General features: G+C 46.5%; 3 protein-coding genes across 10 annotated transcripts in view; 1 reads left to right on the top strand and 2 right to left on the bottom strand.

Moving 5' to 3' along the window:
* The window catches only part of LOC309445419 (uncharacterized protein), a 37,856-nt gene extending 31,303 nt beyond the window's left edge, over positions 1-6,553 (bottom strand). For 4 of the 5 annotated variants that reach the window (XM_082064210.1, XM_082064212.1, XM_082064211.1 and 1 more), the window contains exons 1-3: positions 6,389-6,523; positions 2,608-2,720; positions 99-240 (exon numbers count right to left, since the gene is read on the bottom strand). In XM_082064210.1, coding sequence (XP_081920336.1) covers positions 99-240; positions 2,608-2,677 — 212 coding nt within the window. In that variant the 5' untranslated portion in view covers positions 2,678-2,720; positions 6,389-6,523. Of the gene's footprint in view, positions 1-98; positions 241-2,607; positions 2,721-6,388 lie in introns of all 5 variants that reach the window. The other variant, XM_082064214.1, reaches the window with a different exon arrangement.
* A 108-nt stretch (positions 6,554-6,661) lies between these two features.
* Positions 6,662-13,767, top strand: NSMCE1 (NSE1 homolog, SMC5-SMC6 complex component). 3 transcript variants are annotated; one of them, XM_082064217.1, is made up of 8 exons: positions 6,662-6,875; positions 7,474-7,632; positions 9,800-9,921; positions 10,760-10,837; positions 11,274-11,420; positions 12,355-12,471; positions 12,947-13,067; positions 13,541-13,767. In XM_082064217.1, the coding sequence occupies exons 1-8, from the start codon at positions 6,818-6,820 to the stop codon at positions 13,621-13,623; spliced, it is 885 nt and encodes a 294-aa protein (XP_081920343.1). In that variant the 5' UTR covers positions 6,662-6,817; the 3' UTR covers positions 13,624-13,767. The 3 variants fall into 3 exon arrangements, with proteins under 3 accessions (XP_081920343.1, XP_081920344.1, XP_081920345.1); XM_082064218.1 differs by having other exon boundaries at positions 6,836-7,059; XM_082064219.1 differs by lacking the exon at positions 6,662-6,875 and adding an exon at positions 7,089-7,107.
* Positions 13,768-14,189: 422 nt separating this feature from the next.
* Positions 14,190-18,338, bottom strand: KDM8 (lysine demethylase 8). Of its 2 annotated transcripts, none has more exons than XM_082064216.1 (7): positions 18,014-18,338; positions 17,334-17,485; positions 16,781-16,913; positions 15,881-15,922; positions 15,009-15,158; positions 14,521-14,613; positions 14,190-14,422 (listed from the first exon to the last, which is right to left on the bottom strand). In XM_082064216.1, exons 1-7 carry the CDS (start codon positions 18,266-18,268, stop codon positions 14,258-14,260), a joined length of 990 nt encoding a protein of 329 aa, XP_081920342.1. In that variant the 5' UTR covers positions 18,269-18,338; the 3' UTR covers positions 14,190-14,257. The 2 variants fall into 2 exon arrangements, with proteins under 2 accessions (XP_081920342.1, XP_081920341.1); XM_082064215.1 differs by having other exon boundaries at positions 17,792-18,336.
* Between the last annotated feature and the right edge of the window lie 4,356 nt (positions 18,339-22,694).

Genomic DNA, 22,694 nt, shown 5'->3' with positions numbered 1-22,694 from the left:
CAGACACCCATGGTACAGAGAGGGAATTAAAGCTGATAATGGCTGTAGGATATATGAATTTCCAACAATGATAATGTAACATTTTATTAAACACTTACAGCAGATCAAGAAAATCCCTCCTGTAGTAGAGCAGGAATTCTTTGGAGCAATTTGTTTGTGCAGGCACCTTCCAGTGACAAACCAGCTCTTTGTCATAGTCAGTGAAGCAGGTGAATTCCTGTACCCGTCCTGCAGCCACAGCTGGGGAGCGGCACGAGAATCAAAAGAACAAATTGGACTACGCAGAAACATGAACTTTTCTATCTAAATAGAGCTACCAACCCCCTACGAATTAAGTGAAAGCATTGTTATTTTTCACATTCTGGGTAAATGGAAAGAAATTTGTGTCACTAGAACTTAAGAAAAAAGCAGAAATCATTGGTCAAAATACCTTGTTTAGAAGTGGGAAGGGAAGTGGCACACACAGTCCTGGGTGTCCCCTCCAGCTCCTGCTCTGTCACTTCCCTGCACTCCACAGGGGACGCGGGAGCACAAGAGGAGGAGCTGAGGGACACTGAGCTCGTGCTGCAGCAGCACTAACAGTGTGCTCAATGTCATCACTGCGGGATGAGGCAGCCAGAAAGAGCCAAGATTTTTATCATCCCAGACTTCTCTGATGTTCGATTTCTCTGTTATTAGTAAATATTAACAATATTTCTCTTTTCTTGTGCAAGTTGTACAGATCTAAATCCTTCTCTCCGTTTCAATTCACTGTAAATATTTAGAGCAGCTTTGTCTGGTTTTTAGAATCCTATTAACTGACTTTTTTTTTCTGTTAGTTTGCAAGGGGGTTTTGCAGGAAAGGTTCCTGCAGCAATTATACAAAGGCCATATAAAGATAACATTTCATTTCTCTATAGTACATAAATAATTTTGTTTACATGGTCCAGCACATCACTAACTCTCCACTCTTATCATTTACATTGCAATTTCAAGATTAAATTGCCAACAATTCACATGCTGCAGGGTCCTTGTCCTTCAGCCACTGCTGCTTCACAGGCTTATTCTTTCCAATGGGTACCCAAGTTTCCTATTATTCCTCCGAAACAAAAACTACAAATTCCATAAAAAATCATAATCTAAATTGCCTTGTGTATCAACTGGTTATAAACCTAGAACTGACTGCAGCTCATGGTTTCATTAGTGTTCCAATATTTAGAGAATGTTTCATTTTCTCCTAGTTACTAAGGCTAGATGTTTATTAGAACTATTATGTCCTTTCTGGATGGCAGCACCACATTTAGTTCCCTTTTGTTCTGCATGGTCCTTGACTCTTCAAAAAACCCCAAGAATCATCAGAAGAGCAGCAAGTTAGAGATTAAGCTTCTGCAATACTGTACAAGTCACAGAGTTCATTTACTCCAAAAGAACCATTACATATTTATCCTGTTGCTATTGTTTATACTTGGTTGCCATTTGTATTTTTATTCTTAAGTTTCTTCTTTTTTTTTTCCACCTTAAGATGACTTTTAAAAGAAGTATGAACATTTTAAGCCCTTTAAATACGAACACCATTATTTTTCAATGTGTTAATGATCTTACACTTCCACAAATACTTCGATTAAATGAAGCTCTTCCTGCTGGGTTAAGCTGAGATGATCAGCAGCTTTACTTGATCTTGCCTTTCAGTGTCCTCAGTGTCCAGAACTCTCTATTATCTTTTGCATTATTGTCCTGTGGCCTTCTCCCTCTTCCACCTCTGGTACACCGTGTTTCTAAACCTCAGGTATTTGAGAATTTCCTTTTGAAACCGCATACAGTACAGGGTTTGCTTTCAGTTCATGCGCTTCAAAAAGGGAACTGAAATATTGGATTTCTTTTTTAATCCTTAACTAGAACACCATGCTGAAGAAACTTGAAACATGTAGTTAACTAGGGAAAAAAAATCTGTGAAATTAAATGCTGATAATTTATAGAAAATGCAGGATTACCTAGATAAGATGACCCAGCCAATGTGCCCTTGCAAACCCTGATCCTTCTCTTTAATTCAAATTTGAATTGCACTATTTTATAGTGCATAAGAAAGTAGCTAATAAATCTTCTTTTCTTTTAACTATTTTTGTTTGCCTTAAAATGCAAAAAAAAAAAACAAATCCCCAACAACAAACCCCAAACAAACCAACCAAAAAACCCAACAAGTGACTGACAGCAAGTGCCTGCAAAACGTGTTGAGCTCTGGCGAACGGAGCGTTGCAGCTCAGTCCCCTGCGCTCTGCACAGCACATCTGGCAGCAGCTGCTCGGGCCAGGGCGGGCACGGCCGCTCCACACACCCGCTGCTCCCGGGGTCTGGAGCCGCCCCGGGGTCCCCGGTGTCCATAGAGTCTAATGGGGGAGCAGGGAGCTGACCTGACAGTCTCAGTTTCTCCTCCTGCAAATTCCTGTTTTTTCTTGCCCACGTGGTCAATAAAAAGATCTAAGAATTTATTCCAGTACACAGATATTTCTGACATTTGAAGTTACACGCTTTATATAAGTTCATTAATGACAATAGCGTTGCCTACTAGTCATTGGAAAATGCTGCTGACAAAAACTTCAGTATAATAATTTAAAACATTAACAAACGTACCTTCATTTGTTGTATATGAGAAGAGAAGGATGCAGAGGGCGTGCAGTGCAGCTCTCGGGTTTGCTGCCATCGCTGCCACCGGCTGGGTGCCACGGACCAGCTGCGCTGAGGTTCTGCCAACAGAAAACAGCATCGCGAGCTCCTCGTGCCGCGGCCAGGTGAGGGTGCAGATCCCCCGCCATCCTCCCACAGCCACCGCACGGAGCCCCGAGCAGAGCGGAGGAATCGGGATAACACAAATGATGCAGAAGACTCTTCTGCAAAGATTTAATTGCAGAGGACACCGGGCTGACAGTGGCAGCAGACCTGCCCTCGTCAGCTGCTGCACAAGCAAGGCTGCTGGTATGGGAGACATCAAGCACTAGAGCAAAATCACTGACAAACACATCAAAGCCCTATGATTCCACTCAGATAACTGAAAGAATTTAAGACTGAAGTGTCTGATCTATCGACTAAAGCGTTTCCTCCAAGTCCTATCACCGGTACCCTCGATAATGAGCATCATCCTCTTGAAAAAGACTTCAGCAAAGACCTCTGAGCCTTCCCTCAACAGAATGCAGATTCACTAACACAGTAAATAATCAAAAGGAAGCTGTAAAACAGGCACCTGATCATGATATAACCAGCACAACTTTGGAGAAGGAAAATTACGCAGCTTTTCCATATTTGAATTCTTTAAGCATAGCAAAACTGCTTAAGTAAACTGAAAACAGACTAAATAATGAATTAGAGACTTTCCAAAAACTTATTTCCTCAAGATTCTTTTGCTGATCCAACCCGGGCGCTCAGCGGATGGTCACGTTCAGCTCCAGATTCAGCTCCAAGGCAACCACCTCACAACCCAAGTTTCTGCGCTTGTCAGAAAAGTCACGTTTAATGAGCCTGTGTTCTTCCCTTCCCACGTGCACGACAGACCACTCTTTAAAACAAGCTTCTAAAGATCAAATACAGACTATTTCAGTCTTAGAGGTTAAGGGATAAGAGATTTGTCAGTGAAAACAGAAGATTAGAACAGAAACTTCTGTGACTGTCTCTGAGGCAGTTACTGCTTATCTGTAATAAAGGACGTGCTTGAAAGATGGATTTCTCATAAATGCTCAAGAAAACTCTTACTCAAGAGTTGAGCTTTTGACATTTTGGGGAACAGACAAAACAGGACTGAACGTAGTAACAATTTTTTTAAAAGAACACAAGTGCTGCTGGTCAGAAAAAAAGGAGGAAACCACTCCAGCATTTAAAAATCCTCCTTCCTTGTGTCGTTTTTCCTGGAACTCTCAAGAGTGGAAGCGTTGCCTTCCCGGTTCAGAGTCCGGTAAAACGGCTGCGTGACCGGAGTTCCCAGAAACTCTTGAAACTTTGGCACGGAATCCCGTATCACACAACCACGTATGAATCAGCAGAGAAAAATCCTCCCTCACAGGAGGAAAACTCCGCACGTTGATGAAAATGGAAATAACACATTGCGCTAATGAAACTGCATTTTATTTTTTTTTTTTGGTCAAATAAGAGTAGCGGACTGTAAATCCAATGCAAAGGGATAAGCTTTTAAAATGGCAATAGCTTTCCTGTCTGTTAGCCCTTACGTTTTTCTTTATATCAGATAATGAGATGCCAATCTTAAAAAAGAATATAACACATATAGAGAATGCTAAGGTCACAGCACACCTAGTAATTCCAATATGTTTGAGGAAAATAAGGCATAAAAGACATAGGTGACTTCCCCAAAACTATGAAGGAAACCTCTCTTGGGGCTAAAAGCAGGTCCATGGGATTACTGACACAAGCTACATGCTCTGATTGTTTATCATTTCTGTCTCTAGAAAAAAAACGTGATTGAAAAGATTTCATTTGCCATCAAGAAAAACAATAATAACTTCTTATCTGGTCTTCTAAATAAATTAGGGTCACACCTAATCTACAGGCAAAATGCGCAAAATTGTTATGCTCAAAAAGTAACCAATGCTCCAAAGACAGGCAACAGTAATTTCTACATAAGACTGTACAGGTAAAGGGCCACCCCCCATTGTAAAACTGGCTCTTTTTATAGTTAAAGTATTCTTGCTTTATTCTCTCTGCTTTAAAACGTTGGCTGTAGCTGCAGATTAAAATGAGATAAGCAGTATATAGCAAAGTTCATCACCTGATTTTGTATCAAAATCCAAAAAAAGGTAGGGAGTAATTTCCATAATTTTTTCATTGCTGCCTTTAATTGTGTTTTTTTTCTAAGTTTATCTACAAAATGGCAGACCCACAGGAACATAAATGTAACACCTGCTCTTTGAGCTGCAGTGTGACTGTGCATGGGGAACAGCGTGGGCGTCCCGCACCAAGGGGGTTTTCAGCAGAATCTGGAAGCTGCGGCGGCTGAGGTTCAGATGAAAGGGCGGACTGGAAGATACTCAGAAGTTCCAATAATTAAGGATGGCACCTCCGGTCAATGTGGGGCCAATAGATAAAATTCAATAGTTCCCACTCGGTGTTCTCTGAACTTCACAGAAAACCATTCCCATGCACTTCTCTGCCGTTCAATCAACACGCCGTGGAGGGAATGATCTCCTCCTGTGCTGGGTGAGCACAAACTCAACCCATGACCCGCTCCTTAGATCACAGATCCCTCAGTGGGGATGTTTTGTCCCATTTTTTATCTTAAAGGCCATAATACACCTGTAATTGCTTATCTGACACAGTATCCCCTGCATTATTGTATGATCTCTAAAGAAGGAATTTAACTTCAGCATGGTGGATATTAAAGGAGCAAGACATTATTTTTTACTCTTTTTAAATTAGTAATTTTACTAATATTTTAATGTCATCGTTGTTCCACAAATTCCTTCGTGTAGTTGGGGATATTTACCACTACCGCCATTTCGCGCAACAACAGACAAATCACACCTGCATTTCCAGATCTGCATCCCAGCACACGTTCATATTGGGATGACAGGAGCCAGCGAAGCGCCCAATAACACATCATTTGGGCACATATGGAACACAGCACTGTCACAAAATTTGACAAACTGCAAATTGTAGCTCGCGAGCAGCAAGATAACTTCAGATATTTTCTCATTTAGAGCTGACAGAAACTATGGAAACCGCTGAATTCAAACAAGTCGAAAAAAATGCCCAAACCACCAAACGTCCGGCCGGAAAGCAGCAGCACAGCTCGCTCCTGACACCGAGTTCTCAGCCGGGGCTCAGAGTTCAGCACGAACGTCTGCAGGTCCCGGACCCCGCACCGGAGGGTTCGTAACGAGCCCCGGGACCGATGGGCGCCGCGGGGTTCGCTGGGCACGGCCGCGGGTCGGCGGGCGGCACCGGGCAGATCGGGACTGCGGGAACCGCACCGGCTGCGTCCGCAGTTATTGCACAGGGAGGGTCCGGCGGAGATTACCCGAGGAAGGAGAAGTTCGGCTGCCAGCGACGCGTCTGCGACCCGCGGGCTCCAGCAGCGGCCGATCCCGATCCCAGGGGTGCCCCGATCCCGATCCCAGGGGTGCCCCGATCCCGATCCCAGGGGTGCCCCGATCCCGATCCCGGGGTGACCCAACCCCGCGCTGTGCCGAGCGCTGCTCGCCGCCCCCCGGACACGGAACAGCTCCTTGCAGCGACAGCACGGGCGCGGCCCGGTCACCGCCGCCAGGCCGCGGCCCCGGCCCTGCCCCGCCAGCCGGGAGCACCGACAGCGAGCGATCCCGCACGGGGAGAGCGGCCGCACCGCGCCCGCCGCACTGAACAAACCGGCCCCATCCTCCCGCCGAGCGGAGCGGAGCGGCAGCCCCGGTACCTTGTCTGGTCCGGCTCACGGTGGGAGCGGCGCGGCGGGACCCGCGCCCGGACTTCGGTCCGGACCGGGGCGGCCCCAGCGCCGCGCCCTCCGCGGGTCTGCCCCGGCCGAACCGGCTGTCGGCCGCGCGGCCACGCCCCGTCCCGCCGCTGCCAGCGCGGCACCGCCTACGGGGGTGGCCGAACACGCGTGACGGCGCCGCACGAAGCCGGGCCGCGCTGCCGGGGCTGCTGGCGCTGCCGGGGCTGCTGGCGCTCCGGGAGGACGCTGGGACACGGCGCCCGTGTGTCCGGCCGGGCCGGCCCGCGCGCAGCGCTCCCCCGCGGAGCGGCCGGGCCCGCACCGGGGCGCTCGGGAGGCGGCCCCGGCCCCGCCCCCTCGGGAGAGCGCACGGCCCAACCGCCGGGGCGGGCGCTGCTGAGCGCATCGATGCCAGGCGGTGGCAGCGATCGCCGAGCTGCCGAGCGCGGCCCCCGGAGGCCGGCGGGTGAGGCTGCCCGGGGAGCGGGGCCGGGGGCGCCGAGCGGGGCCCGGACGGCCGCTGGGCGGAACGGACCCGCTGCGAGGTCGTGCGGAGAGCGGCAGCGCGGACCCGGGCACCCAGCGCACCGCCCGGTGCGGGGTTCGGCCCCTGCGCGGGGGCGCGGGAACCTGGAAGCTCCTTTTTTCCTGTGAGCTGTTGACGGTTTGGGGCTGCGGCGGTCAGGGGATTTCTTGAGGTGCTTTTGCTTAGTTCCGATGTTCCTCGGAACACGTAGGGCAGGGTTTTCTGACTGAAGTCACGCTCTGATTAGACAAGTCGTGAGGTGCGGGGTGTTAACGGAGCCGAGCGGTGTGTGTTGGGCACACGCACCAGTTCTGTTCTGCTGTGGGAATGATAGCACGATGCTACATTGTGCTCTGTAGCTAAAATCAGTTGGACTTTATTTTGCATCCTAGAACCTTGGAGTTAGTCACAGTGTTCTGAGAACAACCCCAGAGATCTGCTTTTCTGCCCTGGTTCAGTGCTAGAAGGTTTAATTGAAATCCTGTGTATGCTTGGGCTGTGTATTTTTAATTTGCGCGCACATGTGCGTTGATTCCAGCTGGCGCCTCTTGCCGCGTTCGGAGCCTGGTGGGGACAGCGATGGCAGCTCAGATGACGGACGCTCATCGGCGGTTCCTGCAGGTCCTGATGTCTCATGGAATAATGGAAGGATCCGAGGCGAGGAAATTACACAGGCGCTGCTGCGAGATCCATAAAGGTGCGTCTCTCTTTCGGAGCAAAAGTAGAGAGATGGAAAGACTTTTTTTTCCTGGTGCAGTTTACAAATAATTAGATTTCTGAAACGCATACACCATCTAAGAAAAAGTTGAAAAACTTCAATGATGTGAGTGTTCTCTCTCTTTCCTAAAATATAAGATAACACAGCAGTGAGGAAACTGAGTTTTAATCAGGTCAGACCCATACAGAGCACTTTTTATTTTAGCAAAGATGTTCTTTTGATGTAGTTTCTTCAAACGTATCTTAATAATGCTTAGTGCAATCTGAACAATAATTTTCAAATGTGATCAGTGTTACTAAAACTAGCTTATATGGATTAATTCCTTTCTCCTGCTGGTTGTCGGCATTACATGCCAAGGCTATCTCCTATCTAGGACATAGGTTTCCTTGAATACAAAAGGGTAGAAAAGCTGTGTCAAATGAAGTCAAGTCATATGTTGAGATTCCTGTGCTCTCTAGCCCTTGATGGAGTTCCAAGCTTATCTGTTTTTCCCTGGATTCAGCACATCTTAACTTGACGAGTATTTAAATAAAACAATATTAGGCATTTTTGTGACCAGCATTTCATTTTCCAAAGACATGGTCATTCACAAGTGTTTCCTCTGCTACATTCTTCAAGGCCGGAAGGTTAACAGAAAACACAGATGTATTTTCTTTTGGTGTATTTTTGATGAACCTAAGGATAATTGGAAGGGATGAAGTCAGGTTGCCTTTCAAAACAATGGCTGCATTTACTGAAGGACTGTATTAGGTAATGTTTGTAATATAATTATAAAATGTAATCGTATATTAAGTTACAGCAAAGTTCATAAGAAAAATGGCTGATACAGTCCATATATGGACGGATGTCTAGAAAATGGAGGAATGAGAGAAAACTACCCTTTTCCTGCCTATTTGGATGTACAGAAGGAGTGTGTTGATTAACCGTTCATTAACATGGATTGGATCTGACTGGCTTTTGTCCATGTTTTGTGTTTTATTTAACTGGCTTGGTAGCTGGACTTGGAAGAAAATAAGTGTTGACTTTGGTCTATAGTTATACCAATTCCTTAAGCATAATGTATTTTGTGCTTGGCCGTTGAAAGACCCACTAAATAAATTATATATGAGGAACAGGGAATCATAGAACAGACAAGCATTTTTGCTTTACATGTTTTGTATGTCGTTTAGTATTTAGGATTTTAGAAGCCACGGCAGCTGCTCCCGTGTGTGACCCAGAGTGCTCATTATGGTTGTATCTTGTGTGCAAAGTTCAGCAAGAGCTTAGGGGAATTTTTCTTATCTGTGGTGGAATTTGCAGATAACCATCTGTTTGAAGTCTGTGTTTTATGTTACCAGAGAAGTGTTTGCATTGCAAAACAACATAAAAATCCACTGTACGCTTGTTTTGACATTTTGCTTTGTAGTGCCGCAAACGTGGCAAAACTAGAAAAAGCAAACGTGGCTCTTGGCTCTTCAGACTGGGTGTTTTTGGGCAGACAGTGAAGCGAATCACGGAGCACGGGCAGACAAGGGGCTGGGGAGGATCAGCAGGGTGTGCGCGGTGAGATCACACAGTTGTGCAGCGCGTGCTGTTGTGAACGCGCGGAGCGATGCTCTTCGGCGGTTTCTGTGCCGTGCTGTGGCAGGGTGCCGAGGCAGCGCTCTGGTGAGGTGGGGATGGAGGCTCTGCGGGAGGGCTGCGCTCTCTCCAGCGCTCTGCATCACGTTGCCTTTGCCGGCTCTGGAAGCCGTGCCCTGGTGGGCTTGCAGTGCTCTTGGATCTTGTCACCCGCTCTGCAGGGACCCTGCTGTTCTCATGGTGTGTTTCTGTCTGCTTACACACAGAACTGAAGAGTTTGTTTAAATTTAGGAAAACAAGCAAACAGACCCCAACCAAACAAACCAACAAAACAAAACAAACCCCACAAACCCCCAAAATATTTGTGTTCTGTTTATTTACTGTTTGCTGTTTCCTATTTGCTCTAAAGAAAAAGCTCCAAAGCAGTGCCCTAGGGTAGCAGCTAATGAATGCTCTTTCTAATGCTGCCTCACTGATTTTTAACTCTTTACCTAGGAAAACAATATCTCAGCAGATAAAACATAAAAAGATCTGCCTGAGGTGTCATAATTTGGTTGTGTATGTGCTTTTTCTTATTTATTTTCAGTGTACTATGCGCATGATAAACTGGATGATTTCGTCAGTACTATTAACAGCCATCTGCAGCCTTTGTTCATGCAGATCCGGAAGGGGCTGTCGGAGGGTGATGGGAAGGCACACTATGCGTTGGTGAGTACGTGATGTGCAGACACTGTGGGTCTGTGCGGGGCCATCCCGCTGTCCCGGGGCAGCTGCTTGTGAGCAGGGAAGTGGGAGGACAAACCATGACAGCCCCGCTGCCTGGAGACGGGACCTACAGCAGCGCCTCAGTCATTGAGCATAAACCTTGCTTCAGTGCCAAAGCGAGGTGTATTTTTCACAGGAGACATCTCTCTCAAGGTGAATTTTTAAACTAGAAAACACAGGGAGGCCTCCAATATTAGTTTTCTTTTACTCAAAAATCAACCCAGCATAAAAGGATTGCTAAAGAATGGCCTATAAAAAGTTTCCCTAGATGCTCTATAAGAGAGGGAGGGTTAGATACTAATTTCAAACGACCATACAGGAGGCATTCTGACATGAGCTGCTGCTTTTAACTGGCAAAACATCCCAGAAAGGTTAAGTTGAACTAATAATATATAGCAGTAGCATGCGCAGTAATACAAAATATCAGTTACTGTTTTTCACAGTGAAATACGAATATGCTTTATAACATAGGTACTGCTCTTATCCAGACCGTACCCCGGTGGAACATGTCAGCTGTGCCATACAGAAGTGTGTTAGTCCTGGGCGGGTTGGGTTGTTCAGGAGCAGCTGTGGAGAAATGTGGCTGGGAGGTCGGGGGTGCAAAGGATGGACCCATGTGCCATCTTTAGGAACCCTTCATGCCACTGAAAGAAGTGGCGTTCCTGCTAATTATGAGGTGGTGTGTTCTTTACGCCAAGGATCTTTTACAATTTATGGTGTAGAAATACAAAGATATGTTGGGTTTTTTTTTTAATTTATTTTTTTTTTAAATTTTTTGTAGGTGAATTTGGCAGAAACTGAAATAACTAAAATGGCTTCTGACTATACAGAAAATGAATTAGAATTGTTCAGAAAAACAGTAAGTATGTCAGTTATTAATTAGTAAATCACATTATTTGAGAGGGTGCCATCCTAAACTGAATGGAAATGGATGTGAATGGAGATGTGGTTCAGGAACTAGTTGCCATCTTACCCAAGTTTATCTCAAATCAAAGATGCAAGAAAGAAAGAGCAGATAAACAGAATTGTCCCCACCAGGTGTGCTCAGGGGTGCCCGAATGCAGCTTCATTTAGGCAGACTGTGCAGTGCTATTTGTGGAAATGTTTTCTTGGCAAAAATTAAAACTGTGATTGTCAACAGTGATTGTTCCATCTCTTGGCCTTGGTTCTACAGTTCTGGTGCCATATACTGTAGTGTATGTCATATGTATGGATGCTAAAAAAAGCTGCAAGTTACTATAAGGTGTGTGTATCTAATTGCATGTTTTAATAGTTGAAAATGTTTCTTTCTGTAGATGGACCTAATCATTTCATCAGAAAATGGCTTTGCCTCTTCTACAGATATTTTAAACTTGGCTGATCAACTTAAGACAAAGAAAATGAAGAAAAAAGAAGCGGAACAAGTGTTGAAAGTTTTTGCGGAGGATAAGTGGCTCTCTGAGGTAACTGCTGTGTCTTTTCAGGTGTTCATATTTTAATGGGTCCAGGCATTATTTCCCTATGGATGTGATGGCTGAAACTGGAGCTGCTCTTTAATGAATGATGGCAAAAAAGGTTTTGTGGGGCCTGTGCGTGTTGCTGCTCCAGTGATTTTGGCAGAAAAGGTAATACATGTACAAGGACAGAGTCCTTGGGTGGGTCTGTACAGGACAACATGATTTGTTTCTCGTGCCTGAGCTGCATGTAGAGCCCTGCACCATGTCATACAGATGTCCTGTGTCCACGGCAGCTGGCAAACCAGAGCTGACAATGCTCTTCAGGGAGATTGTGCTGGGAGTTACATTTACAATATCCCAAAAAGTGGTGAGGCCAAACATGTTAAAAGCTCTTATACCAGCTGTATGGGCCACTGGGAGTTTCTCAGGGAGAAACTGAGATCGGTTTACCATGTGGACACAGCAGTTACTTGCCAAGACAAGTGAGACCTCAGTCCATTTTCTCCTGGATTCATCACATCATAGATCTCTAACCTGCTGCCACACGTTTACACACATTAGAGTGATTTAGCAGATATTTTCAGAGATACTTCACATAGCAAACGCCTAGATCTTGCTGAAAGCCAGTAGAACTTCCACTTATGTGCAAATGGAGGGTCTCAAAACCATGTGTCTTTGTTACAGGGAGCGTGCTTGCTCATCTGTGCCTTCCAGGGACTAGATCTCAGTTAAAGGTCTGAGATCTTTATTCTGATCCTCTAAACAAATAAATTATGCTCCTTCAAAAGTATTTTGGCTTTGCATTACGTGTGTCAGCATGTTAAGTGTCACAATGGCAGAGAAAAGCAGATGTCAAATGCCTACTAGCAGGTGGTTAGAAAAATCAAAAAAGGTAAAAGGAATTAAGAGGAATTCCTTGTCTTGCCACTTGTTTCCTCAGAGAAATGGAGAATATACTCTGCATACTCGCTGCATAATTGAGATGGAACAATACATTCTCAGCAACTACCAAGACCTGGCAAGAAAATGCTACATCTGTCACAGCCTTGCCATCCAGGTAACATGTTCTATTACCTCAGCAGGTGTCTGTCGATGCACTCAGGTGGGCATGGCTGCAGTTTGCGATATTAGGCTGGCACTGAAAAATTCTGGTCATGTAATCTGGTAATGGTGCCTATGTATACAAACAAAATCCCCTTTTTTTTCCTGTGTAGGTATTTTATCTTCCATCTTTGGAATAAAACTTGTCTTGGAGCAGTATGTCCGAGTGTAAACATGGAGACAGTGAACTTGGGCAACGAGGAATGTTAGTTGATCATATAGGGAAATAGTTATTTCCTAGTTTCCAGGAAAATGCCTCCTTTTATAATTTACCAGCTTTGGCATTTGAGTATCCACCAACCGTACTTTGTGAACCATCCTATGGAATAAAGCACTGCATATCTTGCTGCCCTTTGTAACAATGTTAGGTTAAACTGAAGGACAGGGTAGAATAACATCTATTTTTTTTTAATCAACACTTCGGATTTCAGAGCCAAGTATGTGACTCCTGCGGAATTCGAATGCATTTACCTTGTGTCAGGAAGTGCTTCAGAGCTCAGACTGACCCACGCTGTCCACACTGCAATGACTGCTGGTCTTGTGACATTCCAGGTAAAACGCAACCCATTTTCACTAGAGTGTGATAAATCTAGAGAACAGACTGTGATATTCAGTGGCACTGCCTGTATTGTTTATGAATGTAGTTGAATATCAGTTATTTCTGATTTCAGTTATGTATTTCAGATAGTAAACCATATATGGGCAACACTGAGCCATGAAAGTGTGAGCATTTTGCCTTATGGTCACTTGCAGATCGTGTGCACGTTGTTTCTGACAACATTGAAGTGCGAAGGTTGGGAGGGCAGGTAGAGGACAGATACAAAACATGACATAACAACTTCTGGAAATACTGATCTCCTAAGAAGAGCAGAAATCTCTTTGGAATTCCTCTATTTAGCCAGGGAAATTGGACATTCTGAACAGGAACACAGGAATATATAAAGCATTTTAAAAATCTGGAGGTTATAAAATATAATCCTTTTTTTGCATGTCATTCCTTAACTTTCCTTTTGTTTTCTTTGCAGGTATGAGTCGGATAGACTCCCAGTCACCATTAAAAGTGGGGAGAGCAGAGAAGAGCTTTGTTCTCAGCAGCAGACGATGCTAGGAAAACTTGCTCCCAGTGACATTCCCCACTTGTGCAGAACAGCCAGACTGTATTGTATTCATTAGTAACAGTGCATTGTTCAGTGTACTTATTCTTTCCTGAAGTTTTAAGACTCTTACAATAAAACTATGCTTGACCTTCCAATTCTTCTTCACAGTCACACCTGCACAACTTTCTGGGAGGCTGTTTTGTGTACGTAGTTCCCCATATTCTTGGGTTGGGACCTCCGGGGCATGTTTAGGTACAAAAGATGCAAATGTTTCCAGCCAGTGCTGCAAGCTGATCTGTGCAGGTGAGCTCTTGAAGAGCCTTTCTTGGCAACATGTTCCCTGTTTGTAGTTTCAGTTGCACAACTGCAGCTCTCCTCCCAGAGCAGGCTGGCTGGAGTCTGAACACGTTCAGCTGGCACTGCTGCTTGCGTTTCGTCCCTGCTTTAGACAGAAGTCTTTCACCGTGCTGAAGCAAGAGTGGTGGTTTTTTGGTTTTGTTTTTTAATCCTCCACCTCTAACCACTGCATAGGGAAGAACAGTCTCCTGCTTAAAAAGAATGCTCTTGTGAGAAGATGCCAGGTGGTACTTTCTCTCATTTTTAATTCCTACTACAATGCTAACAGACTTTGTGTATGTGTCAGAGCTATGACCACCAGAAACTGACAGAGAAGCTGATATCAAGTGATCGTACATAGTGCCAGTATTTAACTGGAATAAACAGAACCTGTCCAGGCATCAGAATACAGGATTGAAATGCAGCCTTTCTGAAATTGGGAAACTTATCTAAGTCAGGATCTTCCACATCAACCTATAAAAAACCAAAACAATCATCAGTAGAATGTCTTTACTCAAATATGATTTGATAAAGCAACATTACTGATATTAAAATTTCAGGTGGCTATTTACCTGACTGGTGTTGTGAAGAATTTGGCTTTCATGTGGATACAGGTTTTCTGAATCTTGTGGTGAATATAGACGGATATACTTTCTTCCAAATACCTGTATATATTACAACAAATATTTTCCATCTGTCCTTAACCTGCACGTTACTGGAAACTGCGGGTCACAGCTGGCATTTAACAGTAAAATATAGCTGATTGCAAGAAACATCATCTTTGTTAGTAATAAACAGACACTGCTATAGGAAGAAGTTAAAACAAATCAGACTATTGGAATTCAAGTACCTGTTCCCTTGGAGCAGATGTGAAATACCAGGAAATGCCTTTGAGCATTAAGTTGCAGGAGTGACAAATGCAAAATAGCAAAATACTATTTGCATATTCTCTATCCTTGTTCATCAAGTTGTCTGCCACCCTTGTCTCTTAACACACACCATAAGCATTTTTTTCTTGTTATAGCATTAATGGCATGTGTGGAATAAGCAGAGTACAGACCTGGGCTAAAAAATTCTGCTGGGGATCCTGATGAAGAGGCGAGATCGTGCCCTCTGGACCAAACCAAGCGTTGATGGTGATGTCGTCTTCTTCCCCTTCCCCCAGGCAGCAGTAGTCAGGGATACCGATGTCCTCTTTCAGCTCTGGGATCTATTCCCATAAAGAAATAAACATTAAAAAGGGTACGTTCTGACTTGCCAAAGGTATGCAGTTCATAGGACAGATGAACAAGGCTTAACACAAAACAAATGACCTGCTTGGCCAGCCAAGGCAGGAGAGAAGTAGCTGAACTGCAGGAAATGTCCTTGCACTTCTGCTGGATGGGGAGGTGGGAGAAAGCAAGGGGGTTCTCCTGCTTCAGAGACCCTGTGCTTTAGTAGAAACCAGAGAAACGCCCAAAAATAAGGTTTGCAGTTAATAGAAAAGGAGCAGCTGATCTTTTACACACCAAGCTTGTTCCTCTGTGAGATTCCTTTGTATGTCTCCCATCAACCTAATCTCTAGTAACTGGAATGACATTCCAGAACAGGGTGAACATACCACCACTGAAGGCTGTTTCTTGTCTAAATCTCTTCCCTGACTTGCATATTCTTTGGGGAAATGCTGCTTTCCAGGTGATATCCCTGTAAGCATATACTACATTGTAGCAAAACAGCACAAAGACTGAATTTCTTCAACTCGAAATGGGTTTTGTTTCTCTGCGTTCAGTCAAATGGAACAAACCCCTCCCTTTGCTCTTCAAATTGTGGAAAAAGAAATCTATGAAATAGTGTCAATTCCCTGCATGCCCTTCCATGTAGAGCTGACATCCTGAGGGGACTCGTGCTACAAAAAGAACACTTGACTGCAGAAAGATAAAAACACTGTTTTACCTGATCAAAAAGCTGGTGCTGGGCAAGGTATCCTAGACTGTTCTGAAATTACAGCAGAGAAAGAAAACAAATGCACAGTGATGTACAGGGTAAGACTTCTCAGTTAATTTACTTACAGATAACATCCATTTCCAATGTCCTGTTTCAGAGTACTAGAATTGTTTCAACAGCTGACTAGCATAAGGGGTCTTCTGAAATAGGCACTTACAGCTACACTGAAATTGTGGGAGTGTCAATATACCCCCACAATTGACCAGTTCTCTAGCTCGAGTTACTGCAAGAAGCCTCGCTATAACCGTAGAGGAGTGGACAGTTCTGGTGTGGATCCTGTGACAAGGCCCTGCATGGTCACAGCCAGACCCGCAGGGACACGGACAGTTCCAGCACTCCTCAAGTGTCTCAACGTTCTGCTCCAGGCTGCACCACAGACCAGTGTGCAGCAGCACACGTTCCCTCCTGCTGAACACCAGTGACAGAAACGAGGGCTTCAGGTGCTTGGCTGTGAAAGCAAAAGGACATTCAACTGCTCATCAACTTTTAATTTTTTTACCTGATGGCATGTGAATTTGGATCTTGATCCCAGACCGCACTAAGCAGTTTAATAACTGAGAGGAATAAAACCACTGGCTAAGGATCCCTTATCATTAGATTCCACCATTCAGGCTTTTGCTTCTCCAGCTGCTGTACATTTGATTATATATGAAGATGAAATTTAGCTATGGCTGCAATAACTATTTGTAGCTTCAGATCTTGAAAATATATCAAACCTTTAAATTCAGAGTTGTGCTTATAGCATACTCCCTCCCTTGACATCACCTCTAAGCATGTCTGTCCTAAGCAGAAATCCTGTACCAGTAACACACTGCTGTATTCGGAAATGAAACAAAATGAGTAACAGACCTTGTTCACAATATAGCGGTCGATGAAGTCACCAACAGTCATGAGCTTCTGAGACCACTCCTCATCTGTGTATCGGGCACCCAATTCCACCGGAACTGTGCGGCACCCTGCGACTTGACAAAAATAGTCCACACTGAAATAAAGAAAGTTCCATTACCTTTTTATACTGCTCTTCTTACTGATTTTGAATGTAAGGCAACCGATCAAAACGAATCTAAAACTCTACTACCATAAGATTCTGCTCTAAAACCAACCAACCAGAGACAGAATTAGGAGGATGCAAGCAGCAAGGAAGGGAGCAGTCACGTCTGCGTGTATATTATGCTACAGCCGTCTTTTTTATTTAAAAACCTTGTGTACTTCAGTTAACTACTTCCTTAGGAGCTCAGGAGATTTAAGCCATTAGTCTCTCTTGCCCAGGGATCGCTAACCTTTCTGCTACCGTGTTTGCCAAGTAAAAATGTTGTATCTTTTTATCATTAATGCTAGATAAAATCTGCAGAAAAGGATCCTCGGCCTTAAGTAGGACAGGGTATAAACTCTTATTTCTCACCTCCACTTCTTCATACACGGCCAGTGGTCAATAATCCCCTCTAAGACCACAGGTTTCTGTGGAATCAGATAGTTGTCTCTGAAATGCTCCAGCGACGGGCAGCGAAGGTGTGGGAGCCCAACAGGGCCCGGCGCGGGGTCAGCCCGGGCGCTCTGCACAGACACCCTGGGTCAGCAGCTGCTGACGAAGCCTCCGCGGCCTTCCACGCCGGCCTGGCCCGTCCCGCGCTCCCGGAGCGGCCCCGCGGCCGGAGGGACAGGGAACCGGGGGCCGGAGGGACAGGGAACCGGGGGGCGCAGGGACAGGGAACCGGGGGGCGCAGGGACAGGGAACCCGGGGCCGGTGGAGCGGACACGGGCGGCACGCGGGGCGCTGAGGGGTCGGGACCAGCAGGGGGCGCCGGCGGGGGAACGGGAGGGGGGAGAAATCGCGCGCTGCGGGGGGTCTCGCGCTCGTACCTCAGCGCTGCCCGCGGCCGCCTCGCGCCGCTCCGCGCGGGGCAGGTGCGGCTGCAGCACGCGCACCAGGCGCGCGAGCGCGTTGTCCAGCACGGCCGCGCCCATCAGCAGCCCCAGGTCGCACAGGCGCACGGCGCGCGGCAGCGGGCGGCCCGCGGCCACCTCGGCCAGCGCCCCGAACAGGCAGCCGTAGGCGTACACCTGCCGCCAGGCCTTGCCGACCTCCCGCCACGGGCCCGCGTTCAGCTTCTCCCACGAGTAGTCGCGCAGGACGTCGCCCAGGCGCCGCAGCGCCGCCGCCGCCTCCCCGCGGGGCCGGCCCGCGCTGTAGAGCAGCCCGCGGGCCCGCCGCAGCAGCGGCAGCACGCAGCCCTCCACCTCGCCGCTCAGCGCCAAGGTCAGCCCCTCCTCGCAGCCGGGCAGCAGCGCCCGCACCTCTGCCCAGAGCGCGGCGTCTGCGGCCGGTTGCGCCGCCATGGCAGCGCGGGCTGCCGGGCCTGCTCGGGGCGGCGCTGGGCGGCACCGGCCGCTCGGGCAGCTCCGCCCCCGCGGCTGCGGAAACGGCGTTGGCGTCGCGCACTGAGGGGGAGGCGGCCCCGCGCTCCCCCCGCCGCGGGGTCTCCGGTGCCCGGCACGGAGCGGGGCGGGGTCGGCACTTGGCGCACGTGCTCGCACGTCCCGGTTGCCGCCGGCAGCCGCAGCCTTTGCGCCGCTCTCCGCGGCGGTTCTCAGAACGCAGGTTCACGATCGAGTGTCTCGGCAGCCGCAGCCTTGGCGCCGCTCTCCGCGGCGCTTCTCAGAACGCAGGGTCACGATCGAGTGTCTTGGCAGCCGCAGCCTTGGCGCTGCTCTCCGCGGCGCTTCTCAGAACGCAGGGTCACGATCGCGTGCCTCGGCTGCTGCAGCCGGTGCCCGGGTTAGTTTTCCCAGGTTAGTTTGGGTCAGGTCGGTCTCCCCCCTGGTCCATCACGTAGCGGTTCATGCCGTTACAGACGTAGCGAGGGGACGGGAGGGTTCACGGTGAGGGAGGCGCAGCCGTTCCTCTCGGTGACATTGCTGGGTTTTGCTGGGTTAAATGCTCCGTGAAGCCCAGGCCTCCATGAGCAGTGGAATGTTACCAAAACTCGGTCTAGATAGTGTCATTTGGGGTCTTGACCTGGACTTTAGCAATTGTATGATTGATGCAGCTGTTTGCATTAAAGGGAAACTTATAAATCCAATGTAGTTTTTTCTGCTGTAGTTTACGTATTAACCACGCAGTGGTGGTATGAGGAGGACAGCTGTTTTCACGGTGGAAATCTGTCTGTTCAAAAAATGAGACAGCTGTAATATTAACAACTAGATGATTTCTTGAAGATGGGAAGATACTGTAATCAATGTTGATCTTAAATATTGGAAAGAAAGCCTGTCTGGGACCTTACATGTCCTCCAGAGTACACTCAGAGAGAAACACTGAACCTCCCTGAATACCCAAAACGTAACATCAAACTCCAGTTGGTTCTTCACATACAGTGAAGCTGATAAAGCTCATCATGGCATTAATACCCCAGAGATTATGTGTTCAGAACTTTCCCTGCTGCTTTCTGCAGTGTAGTCTGCAAAGCACTTTTTGTTCTTTTATATTCTGTGTATTTTAAAAATACGCTCCAGGCAGCTCACTTTCTCCTAGCACTGACATTCAGAAAGAAATTACCTATTAAAAAAACCCAAACAAACAGGCACACAATTAAGAGAGATAATAAAGTCTGATAAACCATCTGTATTTCTCTCTTCTGTTTACAGTCATAGATTCCAGGACCCACAGTTACTTGATGTTACCTTGTCTGCCACTGGTGGAAAGGTGATTAGTTACACCCAATATCAAAAAAACCCCTCTGCATTTCACCTTGCCTTTGTCTTCATTGTGAAGAGCAGGTGTTTGCCCTGTTTGGAATTCAATGCTTTATTTGTAGTAATATTCTCGTTTATAACACTCTTTCCTCATTTGCTAATTTGAATTAATGAACAAAGTCCTGCGATTTTTTTTGATTTTATTAAAACGTCACCAAGACACATGCTCAGTGGTTCACCACTTGAGTCCTACATAGGGCATTTTTAATAGCTGGATCAACTTTTTAAATGACAGCATCTGCTTGCTTGTACACATTTATTTATGATGCTTCCCCAGGCGAGTGTAGCAGGAGCCTGGTGAGTAATAACCAGCTGTTGGAGTTAGCGGATAGGGAAAGCACTTTTTTGATCTGTGAAGGAGTGTGTGAGCCAAGGCCAGAAGTAATGAAAACTAGGCAGCTGCCCCACACACATAAACCCAAGCAGGGACCTGTAAATTACTTGCTTTGCTGATGGGCAAAATGGTGTCAGACAGGTTGAGTTTGGGGTTTTTGTTAGAGCTGAACACACGGCACGGCTCTGGGGCTGCCGTCGGTCACCGCTCCCCTACCCAGGCAGAACGGGATTGGCTGCAAGGAAACGGCTGTGGGACCCCCTGTCCCAAGCCCCTGTGGGACTGGGCCCTTGCTGGTTCGTGTATGAGGGGTGTCCTTAGCCAGGTGGTTTCCTGGGCAGCACCAGAGACTTCCCAGCTCCTGCTGCCACCCAGCTCGTGTCCCTGTTGGCAGCCTGGCGCTTTGGGGTTACCACGAGCAGGGGGCTGATTCCTCACTCAGTACCTCTGCTGTTTTTTAGATTACTTGTTTCCTAAATGAAAGTTGCTTTTTTTCCTAAACTAACTCATTTTTTGGAAATTGTATCAGGATATAGTGTAGGCTTGCACAGTAAACCATACAAGATTTAAATGTAATAGTATAGCCAGTTTTAGGGCTATGAAAATGGGGAGTAACATGCCCTCTGCTCCTTAGATGGCAGTGTAAATTGCTGATTGCCGTGAGAGTGTTTGTTATCATGCTGGCTTCGATTTTCCATTACAGGGGATGAATGGTTGTCTCTCTCTCTGCAAGAACAAAAGCATGAACACATAAGACTTTAAAGACTTTGGATGTCTTTCCTGGCTGCTTTTTCATCTGCTGTGAACAGGAGATGAATGATTCTGATTAATAATATGTACAGAATTAATTGTTAGACAAGAGTTATTTTCCTCAGATAAGCAAGGTCTTCCTGCTCAAGAGTGACACAGCCGTGCATTTCGATTGTGTCTTGGAGCTGAGTGTAATTGTACAGCAAAAGTGTAATGACGGGTACGTCTTTACCAACCTGTTCCCTGCGTTGTGGTTTTATCACTGCCATCTGCTCTGCCGAGAGTGGCAGCTGCCAGGTCTCACAAATAGTGCTGTCATGTACTTTCATGTAGAACAACATATTGTCATAATTTCTCTGATATTACTAGATGGAATAACTTCAAGCGAGATAAGGTGACATTTTGCATGGCACTTTGGAATGCATTTCATTGCAGTGTGTGTAGGACACACAGTGTTCTTGCTGGAGCGGGCTATAAGCAGGCTATAACAGCACACCCACTGCTACATTCAGAAATCACTGGAAAACTCTTACTTTTCCAAAAACATTATATAACAACCATTAGGGACTTGTGTGTCAGTGCTGAGATGCGACAGAGACATAGTATTGCTTACTTATGTAGCCTTAGTTACCTTTGCTGGATGGAAATTATGTAATTTAGACTATTTAAAAAATTTAGTGGTTTTTTTTTTTTTTTATATATCAGCTTGAATCTCCATGTTTGCAAACATATTCAGATGGCTCCTTCAACATTAAAAGAAACAAAAACTCTCTACAACAAATCTAAGAAAATCTTGGTGGCAGTAAATACTGTGCTGTCTCAGCTGGACCCTGAGTAGGAGATCTAATTTTAGGCTAGGCCAGATTCCTCTGGAAACCCGGCCTAAGCAAATCCCCTGAGCTCTCTGGAGTTGAGAGAGAGGGATCCATCCCAGCCGGGGACGGGGTACTTAGGGCAGGCAGGCAAGTGGAATAAATTGCTCTCAGTGTGTGTCTGTGTCTCTCCTCGGGCTGCAGAAGGAAGATGAACCTTCTGGCCTTTTCGGGAGATAAATGCAGGAGAGGTGAATCAGATGAAAATGTGCCAACGCATCCTCTTGTTCTGAGTGCCTGCCAAAATCTTTTTGTGCACCAAGTGCAGGAAAATATTTGGTGTAATCCACCTTCACAGAGATGCCTCTTCTTAAAAGTAATGAGGTACGTCCTCTTTTACATAGTCATCTCATTCTTTTGGATGTGTACTTAGTGCAGTTTTTACTGCACAGGTAGTCCCAGTGATTTCTAGAGCAAGTGGCTGGGTAATCTCTTCTTTCTGTTGTAGTCCCTGTTGCTGCTTGCAAGGGACAAACAGCGAGAAGGGAAGGAAAATGGTGTGTAACTTGGAGAATATACCCGCCTGTTGCAATAGACCTGTCTCATGCACATGTTGTAAAACCAGGACACCAAATCTATCTGCTTGCTGGAGAGATTTATGAGGAAGACTGATTTGACATATTTCTTTTTGCTTTTGCGCATTGATGAGAAACAGCCTTTCTGATATGTAAAAAACCCAGTTGTCATAGAAAAGGTGGAATATGTATTCTTGTGCCATTTTCAAGTGCCATAGGATGTAAGAGCTGAACAGCAGATCAGCAGTATGGAGGATGGAGGCAGAGACAGCTTGCTCGCTGGTGGGGCTGTTGGGAGCGGGGCTGCCGGTGGAAAGCTCTTCTGACAGAGTGTGGGAGGGAGCCAGGGCCTGTCTGCGTGCGTTGGCGTCAGCCAAGCCGACTGGAGCGTCGGCACCTCATTGCTAGCCAAGCGGAGGCCGCTGGGATTGTGAGCAGCGTTCTCCCCATGGGAAACACAAGATCGGGCCAGAGAAGAGTCTCTTGGCGTTTAAATGAAGTCGTACACTCTGGAAATGTGAGTCTCGCACGTTGCTTCAGTG

This window comes from Streptopelia decaocto (assembly GCF_964273445.1).
Source record: "Streptopelia decaocto genome assembly, chromosome: 13".
NCBI lineage: Eukaryota > Metazoa > Chordata > Aves > Columbiformes > Columbidae > Streptopelia > Streptopelia decaocto.
This window is presented reverse-complemented; position numbering and strand designations above follow the sequence as displayed.